At 51.6% G+C, this 18,768-nt stretch overlaps 1 protein-coding gene across 1 annotated transcript in view; it reads right to left on the bottom strand.

Annotated features, from left to right (window-relative positions):
• Positions 1–1,387: 1,387 nt before the first annotated feature.
• Positions 1,388–18,768, bottom strand: part of CCDC13 (coiled-coil domain containing 13) — a 59,584-nt gene continuing 42,203 nt past the window's right edge. Inside the window, exons 13-16 of the mRNA XM_045903952.3 lie at positions 18,102–18,224; positions 9,514–9,668; positions 6,595–6,709; positions 1,388–6,043 (exon numbers count right to left, since the gene is read on the bottom strand). Of these exons, the coding sequence (XP_045759908.1) occupies positions 5,842–6,043; positions 6,595–6,709; positions 9,514–9,668; positions 18,102–18,224 (595 nt within the window). The 3' untranslated portion in view covers positions 1,388–5,841. The remainder of the gene's footprint in view (positions 6,044–6,594; positions 6,710–9,513; positions 9,669–18,101; positions 18,225–18,768) is intronic.

The following is an 18,768-nucleotide window of genomic DNA, read 5'->3' as shown; positions in this document are numbered from 1 at the left end:
GGGTGGGGGAAGGGGTGGCTAGGCTCCAACAGGGACCACCTGGGCCTCACTTCAGCTTGCCTCTCCTGGTCTGTAGAGCCTGTGCCTCTCTCTCACTGCTGGCCAGGACTCCCCTCTTCCAAGAAGCCTTCCAGGCAGCCCTCACTGACCTCCTGTGAGCCCTGCCACCACTGCATGCACACACATGCACACTTCATGCTCCGCTCCATACTCTAGCCCGCACCTTTACATGTGAACTCCTAAGGGCTGTCGCAGGGCAGATCCATCTAGTCCCCTGCCCGGGCTCATTTCATTATGCCAAGAGGCCTATAGCTGGCCAGGCATTGGTGCCTGGGAGAGGACTGGCTTGACTAGTAGGATTGACATGTGGCAGAGGGGGTCCCATACCCCAGCCCTGTTCCATAGGCAGTTGCCCAGGTGGAGGGGTGCCAGCAGGGTCACTGGGCAAGGCTTAACTAGGCTCCTGAAGTGGCTGGCATCTCTTGAGTGTCCCTAACCAACCGGGAGCCCTCTGGGGGCAGGGGACATGGCCCTCACTTGTGCAAGGGGCAGCCAAGGCCTCAGCCCAGCCTTCCCAGTGGGGAAGGGTATCCTAAAGAACCTGCCAAGAGGACAGGAACATCTGACAGTCTCCCTTTGGGAGGAGGACCTCAGCGTCTAGGGGAGCTGCCATCTCTGTCGGGGCCAGTTCATGCATATGCAGTGAGCAGGATCCGGAGTCTGGGGGGGTTGAAGGAGCTGTGTGACTGTAACAAGTCACAGGACAGGTCCTGGAGCTCCTGCTGATCCCTTGACTCCAGCCACGGGCTCAGCGGAGGATGGGGAAGGAAGGGGCTGTGCCCTGTGTCCCTCCCCCATCCTCTAGCAGGGGAACATCCAGAGCCTGACCAAGGTCTGAGAAGGGGAGGGAGAGTCTCCTACCCTCCCACGATGCCCTTAGGCAATGAGCTGCCTCCCAAGCAGACACATTGGCCCAGAGGAAGAAGCAAGGAGACCCCAGCATACATGCCACACAGAATGACACGGAGACCTTCATCACTGGTGCCCCGCCCCGAGAAGTGTACACGAAGATCACTGCACACTATAGGGGCTGGGTGAGGGCTGCTGTTGGGATCGTGGGCACCAGAGTTGGCCAGCCTCAGGGATGGATGCCTGAGCCAGACTGCAGGGGTTAGGGAGGGCTTCCTGGACAGGGGTGGGGGTGGGGGTACACCTGAGCAGAGTCCTAAGGTAGAGTCAATGGTTGTTAGAAGGGTAGTAAGCTAATCACAGTAGCCGGGCACAGTTCTAAGGCTTTACATGGATTCTTTAATGTCACCACAGCCCCTAGGGAAGGTGTTACCATTTTCCCCAGTTGATAGAAAAGGATACTGACGCACAGGAGGTCAGCCCCGTAAGCTTCTGGAGCTGATCACCCTGCAGGGGCAAGAACCCTACACATCCAATCCACCCGGGGTGCGGGCTGAGACCAGCCTGGGCCGGCCACTGAGTTGGTGCCCCCATGAGGCTCAAAGAGAATGGCTCAGAGAAGCAGATGGGGGGTGGATCCGCTTCTCGGAGCCTCAGATCCTCATTTGCAAATGGGCCTGCTCTGACCTTATTGGGCTTTTGGGGGGATTCCATGACTCACTCCATGAAGGGCGTGGCTCACTGAATTGCCCAGAAAGAGAGCCACAGATGCCTCGCTCCAGAAGCCCAGAGAGGCAAGGCTCACATAGCAGGAGCTGTGCACCGGGTGACCCCACGCAGCGGGGTCTGCAGGGAGCCCGGCATTTGGGGATGGCAGGCTCGATAGAGGGCTAGGGAGGCCTCCTGGACCTGGCGCTGGACAGTCCAAAGCCAGCTCCACCCTGTATGAGGGTGGTGGCAAGGGAGGGTGCCTGGCATGACCAGCCCACAAAACAAGAGCAGGAAGCTGAAGGAGCTTAGACCAGCACAAGGGCCTGGGGTCAGCTTCCCGAAGGCCGCCAGGGCTACTGGGAGAGATGCTATGGGCAGGGGGTCAATTCTCTCAAGTCTCAGCATCCTTTCTCATTTCTTGGTGTGTTGTTGCTCAGAGTAAAAACACATAGTATCCCGTGTGTCTGTAACTGTGTTTTGTGTCAGTTGCATGTAGGGTGTGTGTTTTGCGTTGTATGTTGTTTATGGCATGTGCTTGTTGTGTATGTGTATTGCTGCATGCACTGTGTGTGCACGTGTGTGTATATATGTGATGTGTGTACTGTGTTCGTGGGTATATGCAAGGCTCAGGGGCTGTAGGCGGTGCCTGTGGAGAGGGGCTGGGGTGGCCGTGGGCTCACTGGCGGTGGAGAGGGAGAGGCGAGGCCACTGCATATGGGGGCTCAGAGGAGGACCCCCGCTGCAGGCCATCCTGCCCTGAGCTCCTGAAAGCAGGGAGGGGCCCCGTGGCAACGGAACGTATTTGGGGCTCGAATCAGCCTGAACCAGGCTGTGACCTTGTCCAGCTCAGCGGTGGTGCCCGAGAGGCCTTCGTGGGGATGGTGTCCAAGCCACACCCACAGCTCTGTCACGTCTCACCTGTCAGTGCGGGAACCTGAGCACCCAGGCCTGCGGCACCTGCCGGGGGTGCAGCCAGGGAGAGCCCTCACGTGAGGCCTCTCCCCGGCCCAGCCTTTTAACTTGTCCTTGCCCCTCCGCTCTCCAAGCACCTCTGTCCCCCTCCTACCACTTTGGCTCTGGGCAGGGACCTCAGCGTTCTCATCTGTGAAAGGCAAGTCCAGCCCACCGGCCGCCCACCTGCCTGAGGGCTGGGGAGTTCCTCCTCAGGGTCCCAGGGACAGGTGGTGCTGCTCGGGAGGGGCCACGGGCACTAAGCTGGACAGACCAGGCTGCCCCCCTCCCCGCCTGGCCCACTTGCAATAGATCCTCAGGGCCCCAGTCCTTGGCCCCTTTGACAACCCCTTCCTTCCTTAAAAAGTTCTGCTCCCCGGCTCCACCAGCCGCCCCCCACCCCTCAGGGAAATATGAACAGCTCCCTCCCATCCAGATCTGGGCGATGAGCCTGGAAGCCTCAGCACAGAAGCTGAGAGGCTCGGAGGGGCTGCATTCTGTCTCTGCATCCCATACCCTCCTGCTCCATCATGGCCCTACTGCCCAGGCCTCTCTGACCTGACCAGGAGCTCCCTGAAAAGAGCAAGTCAGAATCACGTCCGGGCCCCTCACAGGCCCAAAGAGCCTGGAATGCCAGTGACATTCCCTGCCCGGACGGCTGGCCGGCTGAGCGGATGGTGGCCTGTAAGTCTGTCTGCCAGCTGGCAGGGGCCTTCCTAGAGCGCACCCGAGCCCGTCGTGCCTGGGGCCGGGGGGCTGCTCCACAAGGTGCTCGCTGAGCTAACAGGGCTAATGCTGAGGCCCAACATTTATTGAGTGCTTCCTGGGGGCCAGCGCTGCTCTAGCACTTGATACTTTTTCACAGTGACTCCCGCAGAGGGATGCTGATGGGGGGATGGAGCAGCCTTGGTCTCACTAAGCTGGGGCGCTGATGGCAGGTGCCCGCAGACGTGACAGGGACCCCTGGCACGCAGCTCCACAGCAAAGCTCTCAAGGCTGCTCGTAGAATCTGTAAGTTGAGACAGTTGTCTTTATGCCCACAGTTGGCCTAAGCAAGGATTGAGCACCCAGTTGACCTCTGCAAGATGCCAGTTAATCAGCTGACCCCCAAATGAGCAAACAAGATTTACTAGGCCTGACTTCCCACTCTCTCTCATGTAAATCCTGTTTTATCTTTGTGGAATGAAACCAATCTATTGATACATGCCCCTTGGACAGAAGTAAAAGGCAACCTCATAATGAGCTAAATGTCTTTGAGCTATTCTCTGACACATGTAACAGCCGCCCCTGGAAGGAGGTTTCTATTCTTGTCCCCATGTTACAGATGAGGACATGGAGGCTCAGGGAGGTTAAGCAACTCGCCCAAGGCCACACAGCTGATGAATGGGGAAAGAGATGTGCCCCTGGCACCCCCACCTATTCAGACCTTGTGACTTGAGGCCCTTTCCTCTCTCAGACACAGCCCTGAGCCAGGAAGGCAGCCAAACCACCCTCGAGTGGTTAGGGTGTGGGTTAGGCCACCCTGCACTTCCCTGAGGAGATCCCTGCCTCTCTGCCCATCCCTGAGGAAGGATAGCTGGTCCTCTGCCTGCTTATCCCTCCCAGGGACTCCATGAGGGCTGGAGCCTGTCCCCGCCCACACTCAGATCCCCTGTGGCGCTCCCCCACGCCTACAGGGGAAGGTACGGACTACTCGGTCTGGTGCCACGACTCTGCGTGGGGCCCACTCCTCACCGTCACACGCTGTCCCCTCCCAGCACGCGGCCTCTCAGTCCCTCTGGCCAGCTCCTTTCACAAGGAATCAGAGAAAAACTCTTACCTTCCCGGGACTCTTAGGACCCTCTCAGCATTGCTGCTTCGTCCTGATGGCCTTCACTACAGCTCGCCAAGGGACCTCTAGACCTGTGTCACTCCAGGCAGGGTCAGGGGCGTCCTGGCTGCGGGGGGCCAGCGCAGAGTACCTCCACAGCCCCCACCCCTGAGGCAGGGCCCGAGCAGACAGGTCCCAGGAGCCCCAGGTGGCTTCCCTCCAGAAGGTCTCCGCACGGCACGCGCGCCCACACCTGCGAGTCACTCTGCTAGTGACCGGTCTGCGTGGGTGGGAGTGTGAGCACATGCCCATGTGGAGGGCCTGGGAGTGCGCAGCCGGCCCTGTCTGGGGGTGCGTGTATGCCCCGTACAGCTGCGTGCTCCCGAGTCTAAGTATTTCTGTGCACCTGTGGCTTTGTGGGGGCCTGGGGGGTCTGGTCGGTATGTGTGGCTGTGGGTGACTTTCCTTAGGGCCCCCCTTTCCCAGAGCTGTGAGTGCGGGGAGGCGGGGGTGACGCTGTGACAGTTACAGAGGGACGTGGGGGGCTCACCCCTCTGCGGCCGTGAGGGAGGAGCACCACGCCTTGGCCCGGACTCACTGCCTCAGACCCTCCTGCCCAAACCTCCTGCCCAGCCCCCACCCCAAACAGGCACCCACTAGCTGCAGCCTTGTGGAAGCAAATGGAGGGGACTCCCGGAGCAGCTGGTTGGGGGTGGGCACCCCCACCCTGGCGAATCGCTCAACTGAGAGGACCCTGCTTTTGTAGTCAGGCGGCCCAGGGTTAAATGTTAGCCCAGCTTCTTTCCATAAGCCTCAGTTTCTTCATCTGCAAAAGAGGGTGCCAAATCCCTGGGTTACTAGAGGACTAGGCGGGGTCAGGTTTCCATGGTAGATGCTCACTCACTGGGACCTGTGGCGGTCGTGAAAATAATATTATTATAAGTCCGAGGGTCTGCGGCTAAGGAAAAGCCCTGAAGAGAGGGCTTGACAAAGTGGCTGGGAGCACGTGCCCCCAAGTCTGCGAAAGTTGGGGGGTGGCCACAGAGGGAGCCGTGGAGGGGGGAGCTGGGGGAAGGTGGGGGTAATGCCCTGGTGAGGCAGGTGGGTGGGGCTGCGGGAGGCTCATCCTGGGCCGATGGAGGCCTGTGGGCCTGCAGGGCCTCCCAGCTAGGCCCGAGGCCAGGTGGGGCGAGAGCACCTGGCCCAGGGGCTGCATCTGTCTGTCTACAGCTGGCTTATCGTCCCAGAGCTCTCGCTGGTGCTGAGCAGGTCGCCGGGCCTCCTCCCCTGCCATTGCCCGGCCTGTCCAGGGTTGCCTCCAGGGCTCCTCCAAGGCTTCTCCTTTGCCCTCCTGGTCTGAGGTGTTGGCTCTGCTCACCCTTGGGGAACCTCTTCCGGGAGAAGGGGCGGAGCTGGTTGCCCAGGTTGGCTTCTGGGAGCAGGAGCAGTCCTCTCTGGGCCTAAGGCTGCCCCGTCCCACCAGGCTGACACCGGGCCACCATCCTAGTAGTGTCTGCCTTCTGCTGCCGCAGGGCCTGCAGAAAGACCCCTTTCACCTGGCCCAGGGTCTCGTGGTACATTCGGAAATCCTCCTCCTTTCCACGCAGGGCACTGCCCAGGGCAGCCTTCAGCATCTCGTTTTCCTCCACCTGGATGGCCAGCCTGGGCCACATGAAGAAAGGGCTCAGTGCGGCCCACGCGAGCATGCGTGTGTACAGGGGTGCTGGGAACGGGGCTGCCAGCGAGGCTGCTCTTGAGGCTCGGGGTTCTCTCTGACCCGTCCCCTCCTCCCACGGACCCTGGGGGAATACCATGTGGGATTCCTCTCTGGGCCCACCCACAGCCCTGGGCCTGGCACCCAGTAGCACCCCCAAATGTTGGCTGCCTCAAGGATAAGTACTAATCTATAGGGGTCCCTCCATCCTTCCTTGAACATCACTGCCTTTGACCCTGAAAGTTTAACTGAGTGAGAGAAGTGGCTTCAGCAACCCAGGCTTAGTCCAACTCTCGGAACTCGGAGGCCATCGGAGATGCGGCTGGGTCTCTCTGCCCTCTGGCGCCAGGCTGCTAAATTGCAGGCCTAGACCCCAGGACCCCAGCAGGCAGCCCTCTGAGCAAACAGAAGTCAAACTGGGAGGGACAAGATGCTTCTGCCCATCAGAGTACCTCCGCGCGGACAATGCCACCCTCCGGAAGATGGGGCAGGAGAGCACCTGGTGGTCAGCTCCTCCATCTGTGATTCCATGGGCACATTGGAGAGCTGGGTGAAGGATGGGTCCTTCCTTTCACTCCTGTTCGGGTTGTGCCTGGTGCTGGAAGTGGGCGGACCTGTGGGGCGGTAGCAGCCACTTTCTGTGATGAGGCCGTGGCCCCGTGTCAGTGCTCTTCTTCTCCCCTCTCCACCCCACTGCCTAGTTCCTGCTTTTCCGCTTGCTGAAACATTATACTTCCTTCAAGATGGAAGACAAGGCATAGCATACCAAGTTGTCAAACCACTATGTTGTACCCCGAAAACTAACACTGTGTGTCAACTATACTTCAATCAAAAAAAAATTTTATTTTTAAGATGCAGGACAAGGGCTGCCTCCCTCCCGGATGCCGGCTCTGCATTCCCCTGGACTCACACTTTAGTCTCTGCTACAGCCCTGATTGTGCTTGCTTTGTACCAAGGTGGTTCCTCTCTTTACTGTCTCCATCTTTGCAATTCACAATGAGTCTAGATCAGAACCGCCTCTGATGCCCTCATACCACTGAGTCCCCCTTGCCTCCAAAGCCTACCCTGACCAGCAGCTCCCTACAGGGAGTCCAGGGGGGCCAGGGCCAGAGGCCACAGAATACTCAGAAAAAGAAATCAAAGGCAACTGGTGGGAATTTGGGCGCAATCCAGCGTCAGAAAACCTGTGCTGAAAAGGCCCTCAGAGGTGGCGTGGTTCTTGGGAATGGTGTGGCCCAGGGAAAAATCACCTGGCATCAGTAGACTTGGCTTTCACCCCCTGCGTGTGGCCTCAGGTAAACCATCAACCTCTCTGAGCTGGTTTTTTCATCTGTAAAATGAGGATAATAGTTCTTGCCTCTAGAGCTCTCTGAGGCCTGGGTGAATTCACATTTTTACCTCAAGGCTCTGTGTGATCGGACCACCTCCTTAGTATTCTGTCACTGCTCTGACCTTGCCTCATACTCCCCTCCCCTCACCATGGGCCAGCCTCACTTGCTATTCCTTGCTGTTCCTTCAAGCCTCCCACCAAGCTCTCATCGCAGTGCCTTTGCACTTGCTCCTCCCTCGAGTATCGGTATGCCTCACTCCCTGCCCCTCCCACTGTCCCTGTGCAGATGTCAACTCCTCAGGGGGCTCTTCCCTGGCTTCCTGGAAACCAGCTGCTCTCTCAGCACCTCCTATCCCCTCCTCGGCAGCGAGCCTCAGCACCTGCCTCCATCTGACTTAGCATGTCTTTTACTGGTTTTTTGGTAATTACCCATCTTCCCCACTGGAGTGGAACTGCCGTGGAGGGACCAAATTCCAGACTCAGGTCTCCTCATTCTACAGATGGGGGTGCTCCACTCCCTGAAGCAGTGGTGCTCTGCCCACGTCATAGGCCAGCAGGTGGCAAAGGCCACATGGACACACTTTTTCTCAGGCCACTGCTCTTTGCTGTCTAGGCGGAACCAAAATGGTTTTTCCCACCGTGGCCGAGCACCCCCTGGTTGGGTTACTCAGGTCATAAGCCCAAGGCCTAGAGACACCACATTCTTAAGGGACCTATTCTTGAGGGCCCAGCAGGGCTAAGTTATAGGGACCTTCCTCAGCCTGGATTCTCAGCAGCAACTGGAAGGGCCCTTGAGGTCTGGGCCCTGCTGGTAGGAGAAGAGAAAAGGGCACAACTCCTGCTTTGTGCCTCATTCCTGGCACATCCTTTTGAAATGTTCTGATCTCATCTGGGCTGGGGACAAAGGTCTGAGTGTCCTCACTAGGGGAGAGGGTGGGGGATATACTGGGATGTTGAGAGGCAGGGCAGTAGGGGGAACACCTCCACTCCAGAGCCTGTAGGGGGTTGGGATGGGGACGTCAGAGGGAGGCAGGTCCTAGCCCCTCTGTACTAAAGATTCTTCCTTCCTTCACTTCTGGCTCTGGCATCCCATGCCCCCAGCTGGCCCCAGCCTCACAAGATGCTGATGCTGCTGGTCCAGGGACCACACCTGAAGAATCTCTGTGTTAGGGGACGCCTGGGTGGCTCATTCGGTTAAGCGTCTGCCTTCAGCTCAGGTCATGATCCCGGAGTCCCGGGATCGAGTCCCACATTGAGCCCCATATCAGGCTCCTGGCTTAGTCTGCTTCTCCCTCTCCCTCTGTCCCTCACCCTGCTCTTGTGCTCCCTCTCACTCAAATAAATAAATAAAATCTTTTTTTAAAAAAGAATCACTGTGTTAGAGAATAGATCTTTTAGTTTAGGACAGCAAGATCTCTGTCTGCCGCTAGGCGTGGTCATGTGACTAGGATCTGCTCAGGAGATGAAGGCAGAAGTGACAGAGCAACCTTAGGATCATGCCCTTAAAAGGTGAGGAACAGGTTGTCGCCTCCCCTCCTACCCTTCCTGCTGCTGGTGGGGAAGCTAAAGCAGCCATCTTAGACCGTGGCGGCCGCATGTTGAGCACGGTGGAACACAAGACAGAGAAGCCCGGTCCCCAAGACTACAGAGAAGCCACTTCATCCCTGCTCAACTGCTGTCGGAAGCAGAGAGGGATTCTTCTCCTGGTCAGCCACTGCCATCCTGGCCTCCTCAGCAGGCCAACTTTACCCCAGGACCAACTCTAAACAAAGTCAGCTCGGGACAGAGGGTTAAGGGTTGGGGTGGGGGTGGTAACTGAGGCTATTTAGCAGAGGCACTGCCACCTCATATAAGGGTTTGCAGGTGTCTGGGTCAGGGCCACGTGCAAGCCCTTTGGGGCTCCTGGTTCTGACTAGGAGGCCCAGGAAAGAGGACCCCCCAGCAGCATGGGCAGGCAGAGCTCCACCCTGATGGAGGCCTCTGCTTCCCACCTTCTTCTCGAAGGGACTGAAGTGGTGCTGCTGACAGGCTCCTCCAGTAGCAGCAAGGCCACCCCCCTGCCACTGGGGCCCCTGGTCCAGCCCCTACCTGTTTTGCTCCTGGGGGCTGCTCTCTGACTGACTGACGTCCTCCCAGGCTCCAGGCGCATCTTCTCCAGATGCTGCTCCAGCACCACGTTGCGTTGCCGCTCCTCCTGCAGCTTCTTCTCTGATTCCAGAAGCTTGCTGTTGCTCTCCTCCACCCTGATGATTAGACAGGAGGGGCTGCCATACCCCAGGGCAGGCAGGGGCAGCCCCCACCCCAGCGGCTCTGGCTCTCAGAGAGGCAGGCGCATCTTACACTGGTGGTGGTGTGACTTGTTCTTTGTTTTTACTGCGGGGACATAGGAACATGTGTTTGAAAGTCATATAGTTCTCTCCAAGGCTTAAAATGGAAAGTTTGCCAGCCACTCACACGCCTCCCCAGTCCCATTTCCGGCTCTCCAGAAGCAATCATTTAGAACACTTTTAGCTGTTTCTTTGAATATTTACTGCCGTATTTCTACAGATGTCCATACTGCTATTTTTTAAGGCTTAAATATAATCTTTCGACTTCCTGTCATGCAACACGAGAATGTAGCTTTAGTTTAACCCTCTTCCCTTACCAAACAGAATCACCCCTCCACCTCCTAATGTAGTTACATATCATTTTTCAGCTGAATTAATAGTAGGGGGTGTATTAGTTTTCTATTGCTGCTGTAACAAATTAGCACAAATTTAGCAGCTTAAAACAACACATATTTATTATCTCACAGTTCTGGAAGTCAGAAGCCCAGCAGGCTCTGTTGGTTTGTCTGCTCCAGGTTCCAAAAGCCAAAATCAAGGTGTTGGCTGACCTGGGCTCTTACCTGGAGGTTCTGGGAGAGAATCCACTTCCAGGCTCACTCAGGTTATTGAAAGAATTCAGTCCCAATGGAAGGACTGAGATCCCTGTTTCCCGATGGCCTCTGGCTGGGTGATTTTCATCTTTTAGAGGCCACTTGGCCCGCTCCATCTTCAAGGCCAACCAGACACCCTTAGCATGCTTTGAATCTATCTGACTTCCTCTGAAGCATTTCTCTGGCTGACCCTAGCTGGAGAAATTTCTCTGCTTTTAAGAGCTCAAGCGATTAAATTGGGCCCACCTGGTAATCCAGGATAATCTTCCTATTTTAGGGCCCATAACTATAATTACATCTGCAAAGCCCCTTTTGCCATATATCATAAAGTATTCACAGGCACAACAGCAGAGAGCAAAGGGCATGGGGGACAAAATCCTGACTACCACAGGGAGTTACATTAGAACAATTATCCAGACATGGAGCGTGGTAATGATCAAATTTTCTTTCTTATTTATTTATTTTTTTTGCTTTTCTCGGATTTAGTGATTGCTTTCTGTTTATTATTATTTATTGTTATTACTTATTATTATTTTCTATATGCCCATCATGAATTCATGGGACTTGAAGACATTGCCATTCGGCCATTTCACAGGAAGGATTTGTTTAATCTCACTAGAGCTGGGGAAGTATGGCCTTCCAGACTTCTGTGATACAAAAGGCTCAGCTAGAAGGCCAGGACTCCCCGAAATTTAACCTAAGCAAAGGGTTGCATACACACAGGCAAATCAGAGTGGAGGTCTGGAAATTTATAGTGTTGGAGGAAGTGGTCTTCCACTTCGGTGCAGAGTCAAGATGGAGCAGAATGGTGACAATTTTGAACAGCATACAATTACTAACACAAAGCTGTATACTAACACAGTTATACAGCTACTAACATGACTTGTTCAAGCATGCTCCTTGAAACTTTATTTGCAAAAGCAAAAAAAAAAAAAAATCTACAGGTCCATCAATAGAAGAAATACAGAGTTAAGTGGTAAATATAATACCATGGAATGTGATAGAACATGACAGGGTTCAACACAGTGGCTGCCGGCCTCATGTCCACAGGTAGCTATTTCAGTTGAAATTAATGAAAATGAAATAAAATTAAAAATCAGTTCTTCAGTCACACCAGCCACATTTCAAGTGATCCAAGCCACATGTGGCTAATGGCCACTGCATTGGACAGCAGAGCTCTAGAACACCTCCTTCATCACAGAAAGTTCTGCTGGACAGCACTGCTCTGGCAATGAGAAAGAATGAGGTAGGGCTACATGTATAAACACAGATCTCCAAATCATGGGATTGGAGAAGAAAAACAAATGTCACAAGAATACATACAATATGATGCCATTTATGTAAATAAAGGACAAATACATCATAGTGGATTAACACAATAAAAACACTCCTTAACCATAAAAAGAATTTGGACTGACCTGAAGAGGATGTCTGAGATATATTATTGAGTGAACTAAATAGCAGAAGATTATGCATAATATATGACCTAATTAAAAATTTTATAACAGATTAAAAATTTAAAAACAAATAGATACCAGTGCTAATGAAACTCAGCCAATGAGCTGACAACAGGGATGTGCAGCAGCTACTGACTAGTCAGCTGGGGTGAGAGGCTTTCATTTTTCTGTCGTGTATTTCAGCAATGTTTGCATTTTGTTGAAGTGTGTATTCTGTTTGTGCTAGGGGAAATAAGAAACTAACGGCAAACACCACATCAATGCTAAAGCACTTTATGAATTCCGACAAAATTTAGGAACAACCAAACTTTTGGTTTCTCCTCCCAAATATGCCTTCCTCATCTTGATAAATGTCCCCACCACCCATGTAGATGCCTGGTCTAAATACCCAGGCGGCATTCTTGCCTTCTCTCTCTTCCCTGCTGCTTTCAGCTTCCAATTTATCAGCAGGCCCTATGGCTTTTCCTCCAAACACATACCAGAGCCAACTCCTTCTCACTCCTTCACCTGGAGTGTGGCCTGGTCTGGAGCTGCTCCTCCGCAGGCCTCCACAGCTTCACGTTCTACTCAAGACTTCCCATTGGGATTCTGATTATTCTCTTTTGACCAGCCTTCATTCTCACAGATTTTTTTCTTCTTCGATCATTAACTGGGCTAATTCGGCTCAATGCTTGTTTGTCATGGTTTTGGGGGTGACTCTAACAGCTCTCTCAAACCATGTGCCTCAACCTCCTGACAGACCAGATTTTTTTTTGACTTTGCCTTTTCACTTTGTAATTGATTTTTATCATATTTCAAGAGTCTGACCAAACTGACCCAATGGCAGTGTAAAGTGAATAATATTAAGTAAGGCAAGTCATTAGTGAATATTTTCATGTAAAAATTTTGCTTTTGTAAGGACTCTAAGTGTGGGGATACTGATAAAGAATACTCAGATAAGGAGGTCCTCCTACCCAGGTATTAATTTAATATAAATGATATAAGACCTTTATGAAAGACAAACAGACATGATATTATACTACATATATAATACTCTATACATAATTCATAAAGAGCTCTTTATGGATGTAAAGAAAAAATATAAATGACTCCCTAAAAAATGTGCAACACTTTGAATAGATATTTAACAGAAAAGAACATGTAAAAGGCTATAAACATGTGAAAAATATACTCATCCCCACTTTTGGTTATAGCAAAGTAGATAAAAACAACTGAGATAATAGTGTTCCTTTATTAGTTTGGCAAACATGTTATGCATTGATAAAACTTTGTGGAGGTGAGGGCATGGGGAAATGGTAGGTAGTTCACATTATTAATGGGAATGCAAATGGATTCACGTTAAAAGGGAAGTTTACCATTATTTGTGAACATTTAAATGTACACATTCTTTGATCCAGTGATTCCACATTTAGAAACTTACAGTGATATACTCTCATAAAAATGTAAAGATGTGTTTAGTGTGAGTCCATCTTGTAATAAAAATGTAGGTGCATATATGTGCACATATGTATATTCACGTATACACATATATTTGCAGATGCATTTTTGGATGTGCAAGGAAAACATTTTAGAAGTTCTGACAGTTCTTTTCTATGAGGAATGGGGAACTGCAGGTTGGAAAAGGAGGCTTTTCACAATAAGTAAGTATACGTTTGTAATAGAAAAACTAATAAAACCTTCAATCGCATAGAGCAGGAGTTTCGATGCCAATGTGAGGGCAGAAGCTGTAAACCTGGACTCCTATTAAGCAGCAAGCTGCAAGGAAGCTCTCTGCATGATTCTGGAAGCCTCAAGAGTGCCCTGTTTGCAATAAAAGACTGAGACATCCGTAAGCCAGGGAAGTGGTAAGGAAACCTGTAGTCAACCAAGGCCTTAAGTGTGGGAGGGGGGAAGCACCGATCATGAGAAAATTGAAACACAAGCCCAGCACTCATGTGCTCAGGAAACCCTAAACCAATAAATTAGCATAAAGTACTGGGAAGGGAAGAATGAAGCGGGGGAAATCTGAGGGGTAGACGAACCATGAGAGACGATGGACTCTGAAAAACAAACTGAGGGTTCTAGAGGGGAGGGGGGTGGGAGGATGGGTTAGCCTGGGGGTGGGTATTGAGGAGGGCACATTCTGCATGGAGCACTGGGTGTTATGCACAAACAATGAATCATGGAACACTTCATCTAAAACTAATGATGTAATGTATGGGGATTAACATAAGAATAAAAAAATTAAAAAAAATTAAAAAAAAAATAAATTAGCATAAAGTACCAATGAGAGACCACTGAAACCCCCAAAGCTCCACAGAGACAAAAGCAGAACCATTCCATAGGAACACTTTCATAACCTGAGAACTCCCACAGAAAAAAGACAAAAAGTCAACAACACTGAAGACAAGCTCATAGAAATAACACAGAAGTACAAACCACATAGAGAAATTATTCACCGTGAGGGGGAGTCAACAGACATTACTTAGGATCCTAACTAATGAAGATGATAGAGCAACTCTAAAGGGATGAAGTAAGTTTAAAATTATTACAAGGAGAAAAGCAAGAAGTCTTCATGAAGAACACTTCTTTTTTACACAAAAAAGAACTGCTAGAAATGAAAAAAATACAGTTATTAAAATAGGTTTCATGGCAGATGAAGTGCAACTGAAGAGATTTAGGGAGCAGATTTGAAGATTTGAAGAAACCACGCAGTTATCAGCCCAAAATATCACGAAGGTTTGAGAACTGCAGAGGAAAGAAGAAGAAGGTCTAACAGGGGCTGACTAGGCATTTCAGATGGAAAGAACAGAAACAATGGGGAGAGGCAACATATGGAGAGATGTCCTTGGCAATATATAAACTGAAGTCCTCGGAATGAAAAAGCACTTCAATTACTAAGTAGGAGAAATACAATGAAATAAAGTACCTAGACCCATCACAGTGAGACTTCAAAATACCAAAGACAAAAGGAATATCTGAAAAAACATCTAGAGAGAAAGGACATAACTATGAAGGAACAACAACCAAACTGATAGCAGGTTTCTTTTTGGCGACAATGGATGCTCAAAGACAATGAGCTATCATAGTGTCCCGGTGCTTAGAGAAAGTACCTGACCATCTAGAATTCTACACCAAATGAAATTCTCCTTCAAGAGAAAGGCAAAATAAAGATTCCAGAGTAAACACCATCCACATGGTCTCGCTGAACTAAAGGATGCACTTCACTAAGAAGGAAGCTGAACCCAGAAGGGAGATTGAAATGCAAGAAGCAAGAGTGAGGGAAGACATTTTTAAGTATGTTGGCCAAAGTAAACGAACACTGACTAATTTTTTAAAAGATGAATTTGGAGGGTTAATTTCAGAGGGTTTAGAAAGAAGAATGCAATATTAGAGAAATATTAGAAACCAGTAACATGAAAGACACAAGTAGGGGAATCAGAGTTAAACATTGTAAATATATTGGGGCACCTGGCTGGAGAAGCATGTGACTCTTGATCTCGGGGTCATGAGATTTTTATTATCAAAGGGATAATAAAGAAATCTACAGACTTTAGACTTGCTGAATTCTATGTTAAAAGTTACAGGTAACCACTAAAAGGATAGAGATAGAATATATAACTTCCAAGCTTGCATGTAAGAGAGGGAGATAAAACCTGACCTAGCCAATAGAAAAGATAAAACCTGACCTAGCCAGCAGAGAAAAAGGAGCAGAAAAATCGTGGCAAATAGAAAATATTAATTGAGATGATCAAAATATTTCCAAATATTACAAAAAATGGATTAAACTCTCCTCCTCAAACACCAAGTCTCAGATTGAATTTCAAAACAAAGCCAAGGGGTGCCTGGGTGGCTCGGTCGGTTAAGGCTTGGTCAGTTAAGTGTCTGACTTGGTTTCAGCTCAGGTCATGACCTCAGGGTTGTGGGATCGAGCCCTGCATCCAGCCCAGGTCGGGCTCCAAGCTCAGGGGGAGTCTGCTTGGGATTCTCTCTCTCCTTCCCCCTCTGCCCCTCCCCCTTCTCTCATGCATGCGTTCTCTCTCTCTCTCAAATAAATAAATGAAATCTTTAAAAAGAATAAAAAATAAAAATAAAGCCAATTATATGCTTTTCAAAAAGAGACATGTTTAGTGACCTCTGTCATGGAAGACTAAGTGAACTAGCCCCTCCTATTGTAAACAACTAGAAAAGTGGATAAAATATAAGAAATAAGAAACAGCAATGTTCTCAGACACTGGATAACAGGACGAGAGGCACAGATCCTTGGACACAGGCCTTGAGAGAAGGGAAACAAGGACGAGCTCTACTGTTGTTTTTAGTCTGACTGCACCAGGTGAGGGGGTGAGGGGACCCCACGCAGAGCACAGTGGTCTCACTGGGATAAGGACACAGGACCAGGGACTTGCAGGGCCCTGAGGCCACTGGAAGGGGTAGGGCAGAGTATGAGAGGGGGAAGCTCTGCCTCCCTGATGCGAGACTGGAACAGACCCCCCAGAAAAAGAAGGGAGTAGATACTGGGGTGAGAAATCCCAAGAGGTTTGGGGGCATCCAAATGCTTTCCTTGTGTGAGCACTGTGGGGCAGCAATGCCCCAGAGCAGAAAAGGCCGTGTGTCTTAGCTAATGGGCCTGGGACAGCCCCCGAGAGCTAGCTCCCCTGCACCCTAAAGTGACACAGAACAGCAGAGTGAACCCAAAAATGTCAAGCTAAGAGAAAAGCACACACGCGTGACTCATAGTGAGTGCCTTGCTTGCCTCACACGAATTCCAGCTCTGCATGGGGAGGCCCTGGAAGAGGAAATAGCACGTGCAGAGAGAGGCCAGTAAAGGAGAACCCAGGCAGCTCTGCCGAGCTTCCAGAGGACCCGGGCCATGTGAGTGATGCAGGCGTTCTGTGGAATCGAATCCCTGAGGTAACCCACGGAACCTCGAGAAAGAATAAACCATCGTGTTTGAAGCACGAAGCATGGAATGGTCTGTTACACAGCAATGCATAACGGAGTCACCTTGGTTCACTCAGGGCCAACACTCAGGGCCACTCGAGGGAAATGGGAGTACGTTTCTTCCATTTGGTAGACTAGAGGCTTGTACTATCCACTACATTTTAGTTGCAGAAAAAGAATTAATGTTACTTTTCTCTTATCTCTGAGTATGTCTGAAATTCATATCCTCTTCAGGGATTACATGAAAAGGGAAAAAACACTGAAAGCTGGTCACTTCTCACTGCTTAGGTACTGACCACTTCCCAGCACCCCTCACTCCTTCTTTGGTAACGGTACTCTGTTTTGCCCTTTGGCAAGCTGCCCCTCCTCCATTCTGTGAGCACCTGCAGGTACTTCCAGTCAAGGTGCCTGGCCTATGTCCAGGGATGGACCTGTGAGCAACCCAGGTCAGCTAGACCTCTCCCAGAATGTGCTGGCACAGGAAGCGGAAGCCATTGGGCCAGCGCCCCAGGAGAGACCGCCAAGGGTTCCTGCTACCGCGTCCAGCCCCCAAGATTCCCAGACTTCCTTGGGCTCCTCTCCTGCCCCGCCCCTTGAAGTCGGCCAGCACCTACCAAAATCTGCTTTTCCCTTAACTTAGCCAGGATTGGTTTCTACTGCCTGTCACCAAAGAGCCCTGGCTGCATGCCCCGGTAGGGCAGGAACTCAGTGGTGTCCTTTATATTTTTCAGTGTGGAGGTCACATGGTTGGGCCATGCGTTGGCCTGAGTACCTGCAATTCTTGCCAAAAGGGCCACTTGAGCGAGGAGCACTGATTTATCTGAATGGAAGTCTGTCAACAGCCCCTCGGAGAAAACTATGCCTCCTGGCCCACTGCCTTGGGCCACATGCTTCCCTCCCCCTCCCCAAAGAAGTCTCAGCTGCCATCTCTGAGCAACTCTCTTGCCCTTTGTAATTCTGATGTCCTTCTAGCCTTTGTCTTCCCACCAACTCCCCCAGTGCCCTGAGGAAGGTGCCGTGTTCATCAGAGATTTTAATTATTTGTGGACTGATGTGACTGCTTTAACTACTCCAGAGAGCCTCTCCCCGAGACTCCCACCTCATGTCCGCATGGATGCAACAGTCCCATTGAATATATGTAGGACAGGGCAAACCACAAGTGTGACAATAGGGCCCCAAGGCTGTGGGACACCTAGGTGAGCACCTGAGTGGTGACTGGAAATACCCTAGACCGACACCGTGGAAGCCGAACTCTCCAGGAAGGCGGACCCAGTCATGGACGAGACCGGGTCCCTGCCCAAGAACAATGCCCTTGAGCCAGGCTCTCATACCCCCAGCCCACACAGGCCCATGAGAGCATGTCCCTGGGTGCCATGTGTTACCGTTTCTGCAGGACAGTGACAAACTCGGTAAGCCGGTCACGCTCCACTTCAGCGGCCTGCCAGAGGGCCTTGAACTCTGCCACCTGTGCCTGCCAGCCTTTCTGTTCGGGGGAGTCTGAGAACCTGCGGACCAGGGTGGGGCAGAGGTCAGGGGTCAGAGGTCATTTGAGGGGTTATCAGGAGACATACACTTACTTGTGATGGTGGGAAGGATTAGGAGAACATTCAGGGTGCCTCAGAGGCAGCCTCAGAGCAGGAAGCCAACCCAGTCCTTCCTAGCCCTGCTGGTCCTCCTCCTCTGTCTTCTTCTCAGCCCACCATTCCTGTGCCTGCTGAAGTCTCCAGACCTCACTCAGCTGGCTGCACAGCCAGACCCCACCCAGGCTAGAGCTGCGTCAGTACCTCTGTCCATCCAGTCCCTGTAGGGGCCTGGAATTGGGCTGGCTGCTCTGGAATTTGGCCCTTGAGGGCCTAGGGTGCCCCGGGTACCTGTGGGGCCAAGGGCCTGGCCACCTTGCCCATTTTTAGGTGGGCCCAGCCTCTGTCGCCCTGTCAGCCTACCCCAGCCTCCTTCATCTCCTGGCTTGGCCCCACGCCCAGCCCACCTTCCTGGACACTTGGCTTTGTGACTTGGTCAGTCTTCTTCAGTGCTGATCGAGCCGGTCCC

This window comes from Mirounga angustirostris, unplaced genomic scaffold (genome assembly GCF_029215605.1).
Source record: "Mirounga angustirostris isolate CCGP_5_RB_7025 unplaced genomic scaffold, mMirAng1.0.hap1 SCAF_1, whole genome shotgun sequence".
In the NCBI taxonomy this organism is placed as follows: domain Eukaryota; kingdom Metazoa; phylum Chordata; class Mammalia; order Carnivora; family Phocidae; genus Mirounga; species Mirounga angustirostris.
This window is presented reverse-complemented; position numbering and strand designations above follow the sequence as displayed.